The sequence below is a fragment of the Tenrec ecaudatus genome, chromosome 15 (genome assembly GCF_050624435.1).
Source record: "Tenrec ecaudatus isolate mTenEca1 chromosome 15, mTenEca1.hap1, whole genome shotgun sequence".
NCBI classification, from domain to species: Eukaryota; Metazoa; Chordata; class Mammalia; order Afrosoricida; family Tenrecidae; genus Tenrec; species Tenrec ecaudatus.
This window is the reverse complement of record NC_134544.1, coordinates 52,661,974-52,674,039: the sequence shown is the minus strand read 5'-3', so window position 1 is coordinate 52,674,039 and position 12,066 is coordinate 52,661,974. Positions and strand designations below refer to the sequence as shown.

At 39.6% G+C, this 12,066-nt stretch overlaps 1 protein-coding gene across 1 annotated transcript in view; it reads right to left on the bottom strand.

Moving 5' to 3' along the window:
• OSBPL1A (oxysterol binding protein like 1A) overlaps window positions 1-12,066 on the bottom strand; it is a 243,314-nt gene that overhangs the window by 129,094 nt on the left and 102,154 nt on the right. The window contains exon 14 of the mRNA XM_075533000.1: window positions 8,672-8,753. Coding sequence (XP_075389115.1) covers window positions 8,672-8,753 — 82 coding nt within the window. The remainder of the gene's footprint in view (window positions 1-8,671; window positions 8,754-12,066) is intronic.

The following is a 12,066-nucleotide window of genomic DNA, read 5'->3' as shown; positions in this document are numbered from 1 at the left end:
GGTGGGAAATGATCTATTATCTTGGTGAATACACTAGTTCATGGTATCATGGGTCATTCCATGCCCACTGGTATGCTTGTTATATGATGGTGTTCATCCAATGCTATACAGAATAGTACATACAAAATGAAATGGTTGAGGTTCTAGAAATGTTACCATCAGGGAATCATTTCAAACATAACTTAGCAGTAAAATTTATAGACTATAAAGTGTTCTGAATAAAAAGGAAAGGTCATAGTTATTTTGTCTACTGTTAAGAATATGATGCCTTTATTTCTGAGAAGTGATTGTTATTGTACTAAAAATATATTTTCATAGCTCAGAAAAGCTGCCAAAAGAGCCTATTCAAAAAAGCTTAACTCTAGATACAGGTATAAAAAGCTCACAAGCTGTCATGTTTCATGATTGCGCTATACAATTTTTAATTGGCTAAGTTTGAAACTCAGGAAAGTGCTTACTTCCTGTTACACTAGCAAACTGATCTGTAATACAGACTACCTTCCTTGTCCTTCCTGTATACAAGGTTAAGTTAAAAATAACTGCTATAAACATCACAGAAACATTTGTTACAAATACCAAAACACGAAGAGACAGTTTCCTGACCTATCCTCCACCTAGGTCTGAAGGCAGTGGTTCCATTGCTCTAAGCTTTCTCCAAAGAATCTCTAACCCTTTCCCAAAGAATTCTGTGCTCTCCCATTTATGGCACATCAAAAGAGCAGCTCTTCCAGGGAGCTAAATTGTGTTCGTTTTCAACACATGTTCGGTGTGCTCTTCGAGTCTGAGGAACAACAGGAAGGCTGACAAGAAGCTCTGGGCTGTAGGGTGGATGGGCTAAGGTTTCCCAAGTAAATTTTCCTGCAACCTTTCTTGTGGGCCTTGATGAATGAACAGATCAAAACGGAACTTCTTCAGTGCAACTTTACTGACCTATTTTGCAACAAGTGATTTTTCAGTTTCTTTAAAACCCAGGGATGTGGAGTGTATAGGGAAAGCAAATATAACAAGGATCTTGGGGAGAGGGAGGGTGGGGGCAGTAAGAGGAGAGGGTGCCAAGTACTCCAGGAAGGAGAAGTGTGTTAGAAGATTGATTATGGAAGCAGCTGTACAATTCCGTTTGACATGACTGAACTATGGACTGATATGACATATGTATGAACTCCCAAGTTACAGCAAACTAAAAAAACAAAAAGCAAAGACCCAGGAACGGGTTTTTGGCTCGCACTAAATCCTAGCTCCAACCTAAGAAAAATTAGTTCTTACATCATGGCCCAGCTCAATACTCACCCTCAGGAAGGGAACACAAGACTATAGGGTGCTACCGTAAAATATGACGAAGAATTTAGATGGTGCCCAGCTGTCATATAAAATAGCATCTGGGGTCTGAAAAACTTGTCTCCAAACATGCAGCCATCTAAGTGAGATGTCAACTAAGCACACCGTCATCAGTCAGGTGATCCGAAGTTGAAGGAGGGATCAGTGTCAGAGCCTAAACTGTGAGAATCCGGTGTGCAGAGGCGATGGATGACAGTGGGACCCCCAGATTCACCTGTGGAACTGCTTAGGAAATAAGCCCCCAAGAACTCCCCGTCTAAAACTGAGGGATGGGAGGAAAGCGGTCACTAAACAGAGGGCTTGGGAGGGAGGAGTATGGAAGATCAAAGGCATAACTCTGACCTGAACAGTTACAACTTGGTCAGTAGATAACCCCCTATGATGTGGGCTGGACCTGATCTGGTTTCCAAAATGTTCTGTATTTTGGGTTTGTATGGTTTTGTTCGGTTTTTGTTTGTTCATATTAGAGTGGATCTCAGAGGTGTTTGGTCAATGGAGGTCACCCTCTGGAAGCTTGTAACATGCTTTTCTGTTTTCAGCATGAAACCCAGGATTGAGGAACCTAGAGGGACAGCAAGTAGAATAAAGGGTTTGTGGGGGAGGGGGCAGCCGGGGATGGAGTAAAAGGGAGATGGTGTCAAGGAGACCATGTAGAAAAAGAATGTTTGAAAACTGATTGTGGCAACAATTGTACATTCTACTCTATGTGATTAAAAAAATGGAATTATATATGTCTAAGTCACAACTGATAATAATAATAATCAAAAGTCTCCCTACTAATAAAGTCCCCGTGATCATATGCTAGATTCCTAGGAAGTCAGTGTCTCTGAGTGGACCTTTCTTTCTGAAGACACTCTGAGGAGCCAAAGCCAAGTGTCTTACTGAGACAATTCCTCTGCTGGCGCTCGCTGATCACAGAGACATGCTTAAACACATTTCCTTTGGAATAAGACCATGCAGGAAGGAATTGGATCCTTAGTAGCAATACTCTTCAGTTTATACTCATTAAAAACAAAAGGCCACACTCTAACAATGAAGACTCTCCATCAAGGGAATCTATCCACCTAGATTGTCTTCCTGGAAATATCCTTCCATTTCACAGCCTCTATAATTTGTTCAGATGTTCTTTCCTCCCTGAATATTAGAAATAATAACTATTCACATGGGAAACGGTGAACTTAGCTGTGTACTGAAAAACAAAACACTCATATCTTTATTAAATAAATATGGATACTAATAAAATCTTTACTTTCATAATTTGCATAAAAGTCTAAATGGTTTAGAATAAACTTATTTTTTACAGCATAAGAACTGTGTTACAGCTTTAAAAGCAGAGCAAATTGCAACCATTTTCAGTGATGTTTCCACAAACTGGCTGATTAGGGCTAAGAAAGATATAGGAGATAATCTTTCTTTAACTACATTTTGTAGTTCTATTTTGCTTATACTTCCAGTCTTAGCTCCTCAAGAATTTCTACGATCTGGACAAGATCTTTAAGAGAAAAAAGTAACAGGTGGATGACATCTCCTGTCCTTATCCCTTTGGTAATGGGATAGTTTAAATATGCTTTATTAAAAATTAAAAACAAACATTAGGGAGGATAAATAATGCAAAACTAAGAAATCTAATGGGTAAATCTAAATATGATAGGACACAGAAAATATAAAAATGATATAGTTTCTACTTTGTGGTGAGAAAAAAATGCTATTGACTATATATATGAATGTGTATACAAAAGACATTATCTGCCCTGCATGAGATAATAAGACAGTTTAAAAATTGACTTCCACATCAAACTGGAATTAAATTGTCTGAAAAGAATCAGTATTCGTTGCCCAAGTAGAGAGAACTTCTGCATGCAATCATTTTCTAAAAATTTCCACTACATCTGATGCATATGAGGAGGTTTCCAAAGTTCATGGAAAATGGAATTAAAAGATTATGGAATTCTATGAATTTTTGAAAACCCTTGTGATGGCATGGTAGGTTACTTGTTGGGATGCTGATCACAAGGTTAGCAGTTCAAAAACACCAGTCACTCCTGAGATGAGGCTTTCTACTCCCAGAAGACTCTCCAGACTTTGAGACCCACCAGCTCAGTGCTATGCGGCCCTATCAGTTTGCCAGGAGTCCAAATTGATTCAATGGCATGGAGTTTGTTTAGAATGTCTCAGGAGAAGCAATGAAACCACGAATTCAAAAAGAAGAAAAATATGATAGCAGCGATGCTCAAAGACATAAATAGAATCTCAAACAAGTTGTGCACACATTTTATTTTCAGAATCTTCAAACAAAGAAGAAGTTACCAATGTAAGTAGTGGAATCCAGGGAAATTTGAAGAAAGAGGTATAACTTGGGTTGGATGTGAGAGAACGAACATTTTTTTTTTTTTGGTAAATACTTACATACTGAATTTTTAAGTATATATTTAACAAAGCATTGGCCACATCAGCACTCTTCATATGTACAAGTCAATGCCATAATATGTTCATCTGGTTGTTTATGCCCCACATGTCCCAACGCTCTTCACAGAAGCTCAGGGTCCCCTAGGCACCGAGTCTTCCCCTCCTCCCTGTGTGCGTGTCTGTCTGCCTCATCAGATAACTACCTGAAGAACTCTGGTTTCTTATACAAGGTCGTCCATGTTAGCTGGAACATACAATAGCTGTCCTCTTGTGACTGACACACAGCATGCAGCATGTGTGCCATCCTAAGATTCGCTCATGTCATAACATATTGAAACCTCAGTTCTCTTTAGGGCAATAAATATGTACCAGAGCTTGTTTACTCATCTGCTGATGGGCAGTTCAGATGGCTTCTATGATCTGGCTATTATGAATCATGCTTCAATGAATCCTGGTGTGCTAGTTGTTGTTCGTGCTCATGTTTCCCAGTCTTTTGGGGAAAGTTGTTGTTTGGTGCCATCAGCCAGTTGCGCTTCATAGGGACCCCGTGTACAACAGAAGGAAACACTGCCCAGGTCTGCGCCTTCCTCCCAATGGTTCTTCTGCCTGGGCCCATCATTGCAGCCACGGTGTCAAATCATCTTGTCTAGGGCCATTTTCTTTTTCACTGCCCTGATACTTTACCAAGTATGATGTCCTCTAGGGGCGCATCTTTCCTGACAACCTGTCCAAAGAGGGAGAGACACAGTCTCCCCCAACTTTGCTGCTAAGAAGCATTCTGGTTGTACTTCTTCCAAGACAGATCTGGTTGTGCTTTTGGCAGTCCGTGGTACTTTCAAGATTTTTTGTCAGCAGCATAATTCAAAGAGTCAATTCTACTTCAGTCTTCCTCATTCAATGTCCAACTCTCACATGCATAAAAACAACGGAAAAGACCATGGCTTAGGGCAAGTGCACACTGGAGTCACCTCCTTGCTTTCAACGCTTTCAAGGTTTTTTTCTTGGTGAGAAGTGAACCCTACATAAAAGCAACAACTGTGGTGTGTACTTTCGCTTGCTTTCATCTGCCCCTTAAAGACCTGAGGATTGGGGATGGCAACAAAAAGCCGTATTCTAAAGGTTGAGTAGTGATAAAGCAGGGAGGGCGCCCAGTGAGGGCACCCAGGAGAGTGTTAGGAACATCCGGGAAACGTCTCAGGACGATGCACGTCAGTGATAAAGAAAAATGCTGACACTAATGGGAACAACAGCCGCCAGAACATGAGGAGGAAGACCATAGGTTAGCGCTGACTTCAGAATTAAAGGAAGAAAAAGGTCAGAAAGGAGACTGCTGACATGAGCAGACACAGACCACAGAGTATCTTGTAAATCAAAGTAGAATTATGGATCTTGGGGGGGGGATACCAAGGCCAATCAGCCTGACATAGACCCCACTTTGGTTATTAGTGAATGGGGTCTTAAAGCTCAGGTGCAAATATTGGTCTCTCCCCCACTGTGAGGAAAGAAGAGTGGTGGAACTGGAAAGCAATAAGCAAATATGCAGTGCCAATGGACTAATGAACCAAGCAGACATCAGTCTCCACCCTCCTGGGACGAGAAAAACTAGATGGAGCCTGACTACTACTACCAATTTCTCTGAAAGGGACCACATTAGAGGTCCTAAACATAGAGGAAGAAAGTGGAACCGAATTCACATCATAAAAGAGACCAGTTTTATCATTCAGACAGACTGAAGAGACCCTCAAGACTATGGTCCTAAGTTCTCAGGTGTGCAACTGAACTCATTCACGTCAACCATTTAAGAGCAAAAGGTCAGTATTACCCATGGACACAGGGTTAGGAAAGGAGGAGGGAAGGGAACAGGAAACACAGGGAGGAAGTGGGATAAGTGATGGACACTAAGGGGATGGAAATGAGTGAGTTGAAACAAAATGTGCTTCAACTGTTGACTGAAAATTCATCTATCTCTTTTGTAAACCTTTACCTAATTCATAATAAAAAGTTGGGGGAAAGTTTGAATTTAAAATCTACCTAAGGGAAGTGAAAAGGCGGCAAAGATAAAGAAAGAAGATCAAGAATCTTAGGAACTTAGATCAAGGATCTTGGGAACTGAAGGAATAGGGAGCTGGAGGCAGTGTGACCCGTGGGAGCGATGGCCATGCCCTACTTTCCGGTATTCCAAACCAAACTCACTACCATTCAGTCAACCCAGACTCTGACGACTGCTCCGAGTTTCCAAATGGTTTCCAAAGTGGTGATTCTTTATGGAAGTTGGGGAGGGCTACAGAGCAGTGAACAAAGGAGAGAACTGTAAAAGAGTTTACTAGTACATTAAGTAAGGGATAAAGAGGAGCAAAGGAGCATCCACAATTAGGGCTTGGGAATTTGGGTGAATTGGTGATGCATCCTTTGAGATGAGAAACACCAGAAAGAAAATTAGGGACAAGAAAACAGAAGAAGAAATGGATAGTGAAAACACAATAAAAAGATTTCTTTGCCATAATTTGGAACCTCTACATCAGTCCCACCTTACACCTGAGCTTCTAAATAGAAGGCAATGAGGAATGATTACTAAACAAATTAATTTGAATAGCATACCAAGTGAATATGAAACAGAAACAGAGGGTTAGTTCTTTATTGGCTAAGAGCCAGGCAACCTAGGGTCACACTTGGCATTGGAGGCATAGTGGTTATGAGTTAGACTGCTAACCACAAGGTCAGCAACGTCCATAAAGAGTTAACATCTCAGAAACCCACAGGAGCAGTTCTACGCTGTCCTATAGAGCCAGAATCTACACAATGGCAATGAGCTTGGTTTGAGCTTTCTGGGGGACCTTGGGCAAGTTACCTAACTGTCTGTAACTGTGAGCCTAGCTGTAAGAGAAGAAACATATCAATAAGAAACATATTAATAAGAAACATATCAATAATTTAAGCTATTGCATAAATTGTACCGACCAACCACATAAATGAGCTATGTATTCCTATATTTGCTATGATACCAGATAAAACCATTTATGGATTATTGCTATGTATTATACTGGAAAGAACATGGAATACATACTACTTGGAAAACTCAGGATCTGGGAGACTATCCCAAAACCAAGCTATAAATCTGGAGAATAATAATAATCAAATTATACTAAAATTTAAGACAACAATTATACACGAGATCTGAATTCTGTCTACAAATATTTTAGCTTTTCATCTTAAGAAGTCAACAGCAAACAATGTAAGTAGTTCAGGGCAGGGCACTTATCTGTTTTCTTTAGTACATACAGTACAGGGCACAAGATTACTTTGTGAAACTTTTAGGCATAAAGAACAGACTCATTTACCTTCAACTCTTGAATTCCACTCATATAATCATTTTAATTTGACTTACTACTAATTGATTGTCTAGAAAATGTTTATAATTGTTTATAAAGGAGTTCACTCATTTTCATAGTAGATATGTGATACAGGTGTATCAGCTCAGAATCAGACAACATAGTTTCCCCATTGACATGTCCCTATATGAAATATCTTTGTAGTAACAGATATCATGCATATCACTTCATATTCTTATAGATTGGATAATAATCTGTTCAATCATTGATATAGACATAAATACCATCAATATGACTGCTGTATCATATAATCTCAACCAAGAGACTTTTACTTCAGGCTTAAAAAAACAAACACTGAAATTTGGGTATAGTTCGGATATAATTTCTTGCTTTGACCCAAGCTATATGAATTAATCTTTTAATTTCTCTGGCCCTTTTCAACACCCTTTTTGAAGGTTCTTTGTGAAGATGTTGTTTTAAATGTCTACTGATGAAAAGGGTTCTAAACTGAAGATCCTAAAACCACTGACTTGCATACTTTAAAGGAGTGAATTTTATCTAGTGTTAATTATAGCTAATTAAGCTCTTGATTTTTAAAAGTCCACTGAGCATGAATAGAGCAAGTACTATAACATAATCTGCCTCGCAGTTAATAATCAAAACACCTTAAGTATTGACCATCTTAAAGTTACCCACGTGTGATGTAAGTAAGCGTGTGCTGAGGTGACGTAAATAAACTCAAGGCACATTTGGGCAGCCACAGACTACTGATGCTCAGTTTCAATGAATATAAACAGTTCTTCACCTTTCCTTACCTTTTAGCAAGTGAACCTAGGAGTCTACCCTGGCAAATCAGCTTATGATAAAAACTGGGAGTTCATCATAAATTCAGAGAGAACAAATTTAATTATAGTTTAGTAGATTCACTTATATTCACATCATGGATAAGCCTAAGGTCTAAGAAATGTGATTAATTAAAAATGATGAAGTAATAATTATTTTCTTAATACTTAAGTTTTATTCTTGGAATATTTACAGGTAACCCTAGATCATGTATACCTAACTGAGTGTAACAATATAAAAGCTACTGCTAAAAGGTAGATTCATTAGATAGACAATCATATATAGAGATAGATACACACACACATATATTACACATACATACCTACATGGAATCATAAAACACCAAGACCAGGAATAAGCCATCCCTTCATTTTATGGATGGAGAAACCCAGGTGTGCAGGGGGTAAATGCACAAAGCTAGGAAGTGGCAGAGCCAGGAGTTAAATTTAAGATGATCGGACTCCAAAACTCATGTTGTCAAGTATTCAAAATAGAACTCTCATCAAAGAGCTGAAATTTTAACTTCAAACCAGTTTTCTTTTTCTAAAAAGAACAACCCTACACATACCTGTAAAGCAGGTTTCCTCCCTGAGCAGGAATGTATTACCCTTTAAAATTTTGAAAATAGCTTGTGAAATACGATTGTGAATTCTGAAACCAAACGTTCCCCACAAGGGCAGACATGTGTCTGCGCCAGTAGGTTGCATTAAAGACTGGTTTTTGTTTGCTTGGTAGTGCTTGTGTTGGTTTGTTTTTACCTTTTGCCACGTCACACTCCTTTATCATGTTGAGAAAGCTGGAAATTTCTCTATCTAGTCTCTGTTGACATGTTTGTGCTTTCTGAAAAGAAAAAAAAGATAAATTAAAATAATGGATATATCAAAAACCCCACTGCCATTGAGTCAATTCTAAAGCTTTATATATGAATGGAAGTATGGAACTCTCATCTTTTGCTCAAGATGAGCTGATGGTTTAGAACCACCAACCTTGAGGTTAGCAGTCCAATGCTTCCCATACAGTGCCACCAGGGTTCCTGATTTCTCTAATTCTACAGATATCCAACAGCTACGTACAAAAACCCTACAACTTCCTTCATTATGACTATTCTCCCCCTTTGCCAGAGATGTTTTATCATTTACATTTCTTTAACTCATTTATTCATATTTTAGTAAGTCTAGCTAATTCCATCCAGAAATACAAAATGCACTCCCTTAGAAATATCCCTTAACAGCCGTTTTTAGTAAAAATGAAAACAAACAGTCCTAACATTTGGAACTCACAGGCTGATTCTGACTCAGCAAAGTATACCGAGACCCCATGCCATCAGACCAAGATCATTTTCTTAGAAGTAGTCAAAGCTTACAAAATTAAGGTAAAAACCAATTACAGAAATTATTCTTCATTGTAATTTGAAAATTCTGCGTTCTTAAGTCCCTAAAAGCAAACCATAAAAAGCAGAGTTCCGTGATGTAGCATGCAAGTCACATGCTTGTAGATTTTTCCATTTGGAAATCAGACACATCCATTTATTGCATTATCTATGCTATTCTGGTGTTTATTTGTAGCTTCTCTTTGGTACTCTTGATTTGGTATGGGGCTGCTAGCTGCAAGACGTGGGGTTCAATTCTACCAGCCACTCTCTGGGAGAAAGATGAGGTTGTCCAATCCCGTGATGACGTAAAGCCCATGTAGGGTAGCTTTAAGTTAGAACAGACTCCATGGCAGTGTGTTGAACTACTAACTGTAAGGTCTGCAGTTCCAAACCACCAGCTGCTCCACAGGAGAAAGAGGAGGCTCTTTGCTCCCATGAAGAGTTGCAATCTCAGAAACCCATAAGGGCAGCTCTATGCTGTCCAATAGGGTCGCTATGAGTCATTGAGTGAATAATTGAGTTAAAAGAAGTGGGAAGAGCAAAAATTATCATTGCAAATTCAGTTGGTTATGGCCCTAATTCCCAGACCAATGCTAATTGGTTCCGACTCACAGCAACTCAATGGGTCTCAGAGTAGAACGGGGTTCCACAGTTTTCATTGACTGATTATTTGAAATACAGTCTCTCAGTCTTTCTTCCAAGGTGCCCCTGGATGGACTCCAATCTCCAACCTTTCAATTAGCAGCCAAGTGCATTAACTACATACTCGGGAACTCTATGCCCCCGAAAACAAAACAGAACAAAACAAAAAACCCCAAATGCAAACAAACAACCACTGCCAGTCCATTGATTTTGGACTCGGAAGAAGCACAGAGAACAGAATACAGCTGCTCCCCAGGGTTTCTGAGACTGTCCATCTTTAGGGAACAGACACCCCATCTTTCTCCTGTGGAGTGACTGGTGGCTTTGAAGTGCCAACCCTGTGCTTAGCAGCCCAACACTTAGCCCAGTGTGCCACCAGAGCTCCTGGGGGCCTCCGCAGAACCCCGACCTTCATAGTGTGCGAATCACCTTGCGGTGGAACCACCTTGCTGCCTAGCCCGGCGAAGCTTCTCGGGTCTGTCCTCCTCATCTCCACAGGTCCGTCGCACGGAAATCTGCTCGTGCAACATTGGACTTATTGTATCGATGCCCCACGATGAGACAGATAAGCACTTTTCTCATCTCATAAATTATTTAGTGCCTATGAAGTTCAGCTTAAATACAAATTATTCATAACATCACATTAGTGACAGCCAATGCACTCTGCGAAATCTATGTTTCTTTTTTTATGAAAGTGCTAGTGTAACAGTACAATCCATTCATTTATTTTATTTTAGAAGGAGAATCTCTGCACTATACAATCAAAAACACCACCAAAGGAGAATGGACGCTTGATCATTGTTAAAGCCAGTTATCTCCAGTGAATACAAGTTGGAGGCCGGAAAGTCAGTCTGGGGAACTGAAAGCAGGGGGACTAGACACTCCTGTCATAAATTTAGGAACTGAACATCATTCATACGTGCTCTCTCTCTAACATTCCTCAGTGCGACTGTTCTTTCCCTTTCTATGGTCAGAGTTAGCTGCACTCACTTTATGGACAGACAACAGCAACAGACGTGGGGTTAAAATCCCAAGCAGGAAAAAGCACCACTGAAGCGTACTGCTCTTCCCTTAGCTAGCTATCTAATATTGACTGCGTACAAAAGACATACTAGGTCAGCTGGAAAAGAGTCAGCATACACATACTGTTTTACAATTGGGTATAATGTATTTATTTATATAATAGTGCTATTTAAGTGACACTAAAGAGAACAGAATTATTTTATTAACCCAATGAAATATTCTCCAATTTAAAATTTGTTCTAGTTTTTAATATCTTCTGCTTCCTTTTCTATTACAGTTTTACTACATTTTTTGCTGTTGTTTTTTAAATGTTTTTCTGTACATGAAATTCAGGATTGGTAAATCTATCGAGACAGTAACTGGATTCATGGTTCCTTGGGAGTATGGCAAGGAGGCTGGGGCTGAGGAGGCATGGTATGGGGAGCTAATGATGAAACAAATATGAGGACAATTTTCTAAAACAGATTGTGGTGATGATTATACAACTCTTCTTGATATGATTGAATTATTCAATGTTATGATATATGAATTATATGCCAATAAAACTTAAAAATATAAAACTCATTCTCCAAGGTATGGTGGTTTGCTTTTTGTTATTATTGGTTTTAGTGTGTAAGACCTAGGATGTACTCATGAAAATGAATGATTACCAGTTCTGCGCAGAGTCCAATGGTGTTCTACTGCGTATTTCTATGGCACTCACATTCAGTCAAGGACTTGTTGATGTTTCCATTTTGATTTAGTCTACACAAATGTGATCCCGCTACAGGGGATGTTCGAATACCTGAACTTTGACATCATTGTTTTAAACCCCAGTGATCTGGGCACAGCATACAGAAAACAACAACTCCAGTGACTGAGAAGGTGTTACAGGTGTCTGTCCACCCTCAGTTTACCTGCTAGTTTGGCTGGTTTAGGTCAATGCTCCCTTCTTGATGATACCTGACCGATGGGGCAACTTAGAAATATGCATCAAGTGGATGCACAGCTAGAGAGGAGTGGATAGCACCAGAGACTGGCCATTAATTCTATTTGCTACAGACAGTGTCCATTTCAATTATCCGGTCAGAAAAGACCCGGGGTTGCCCGAGAGATGGAGACAGGGGACTGCTTCGG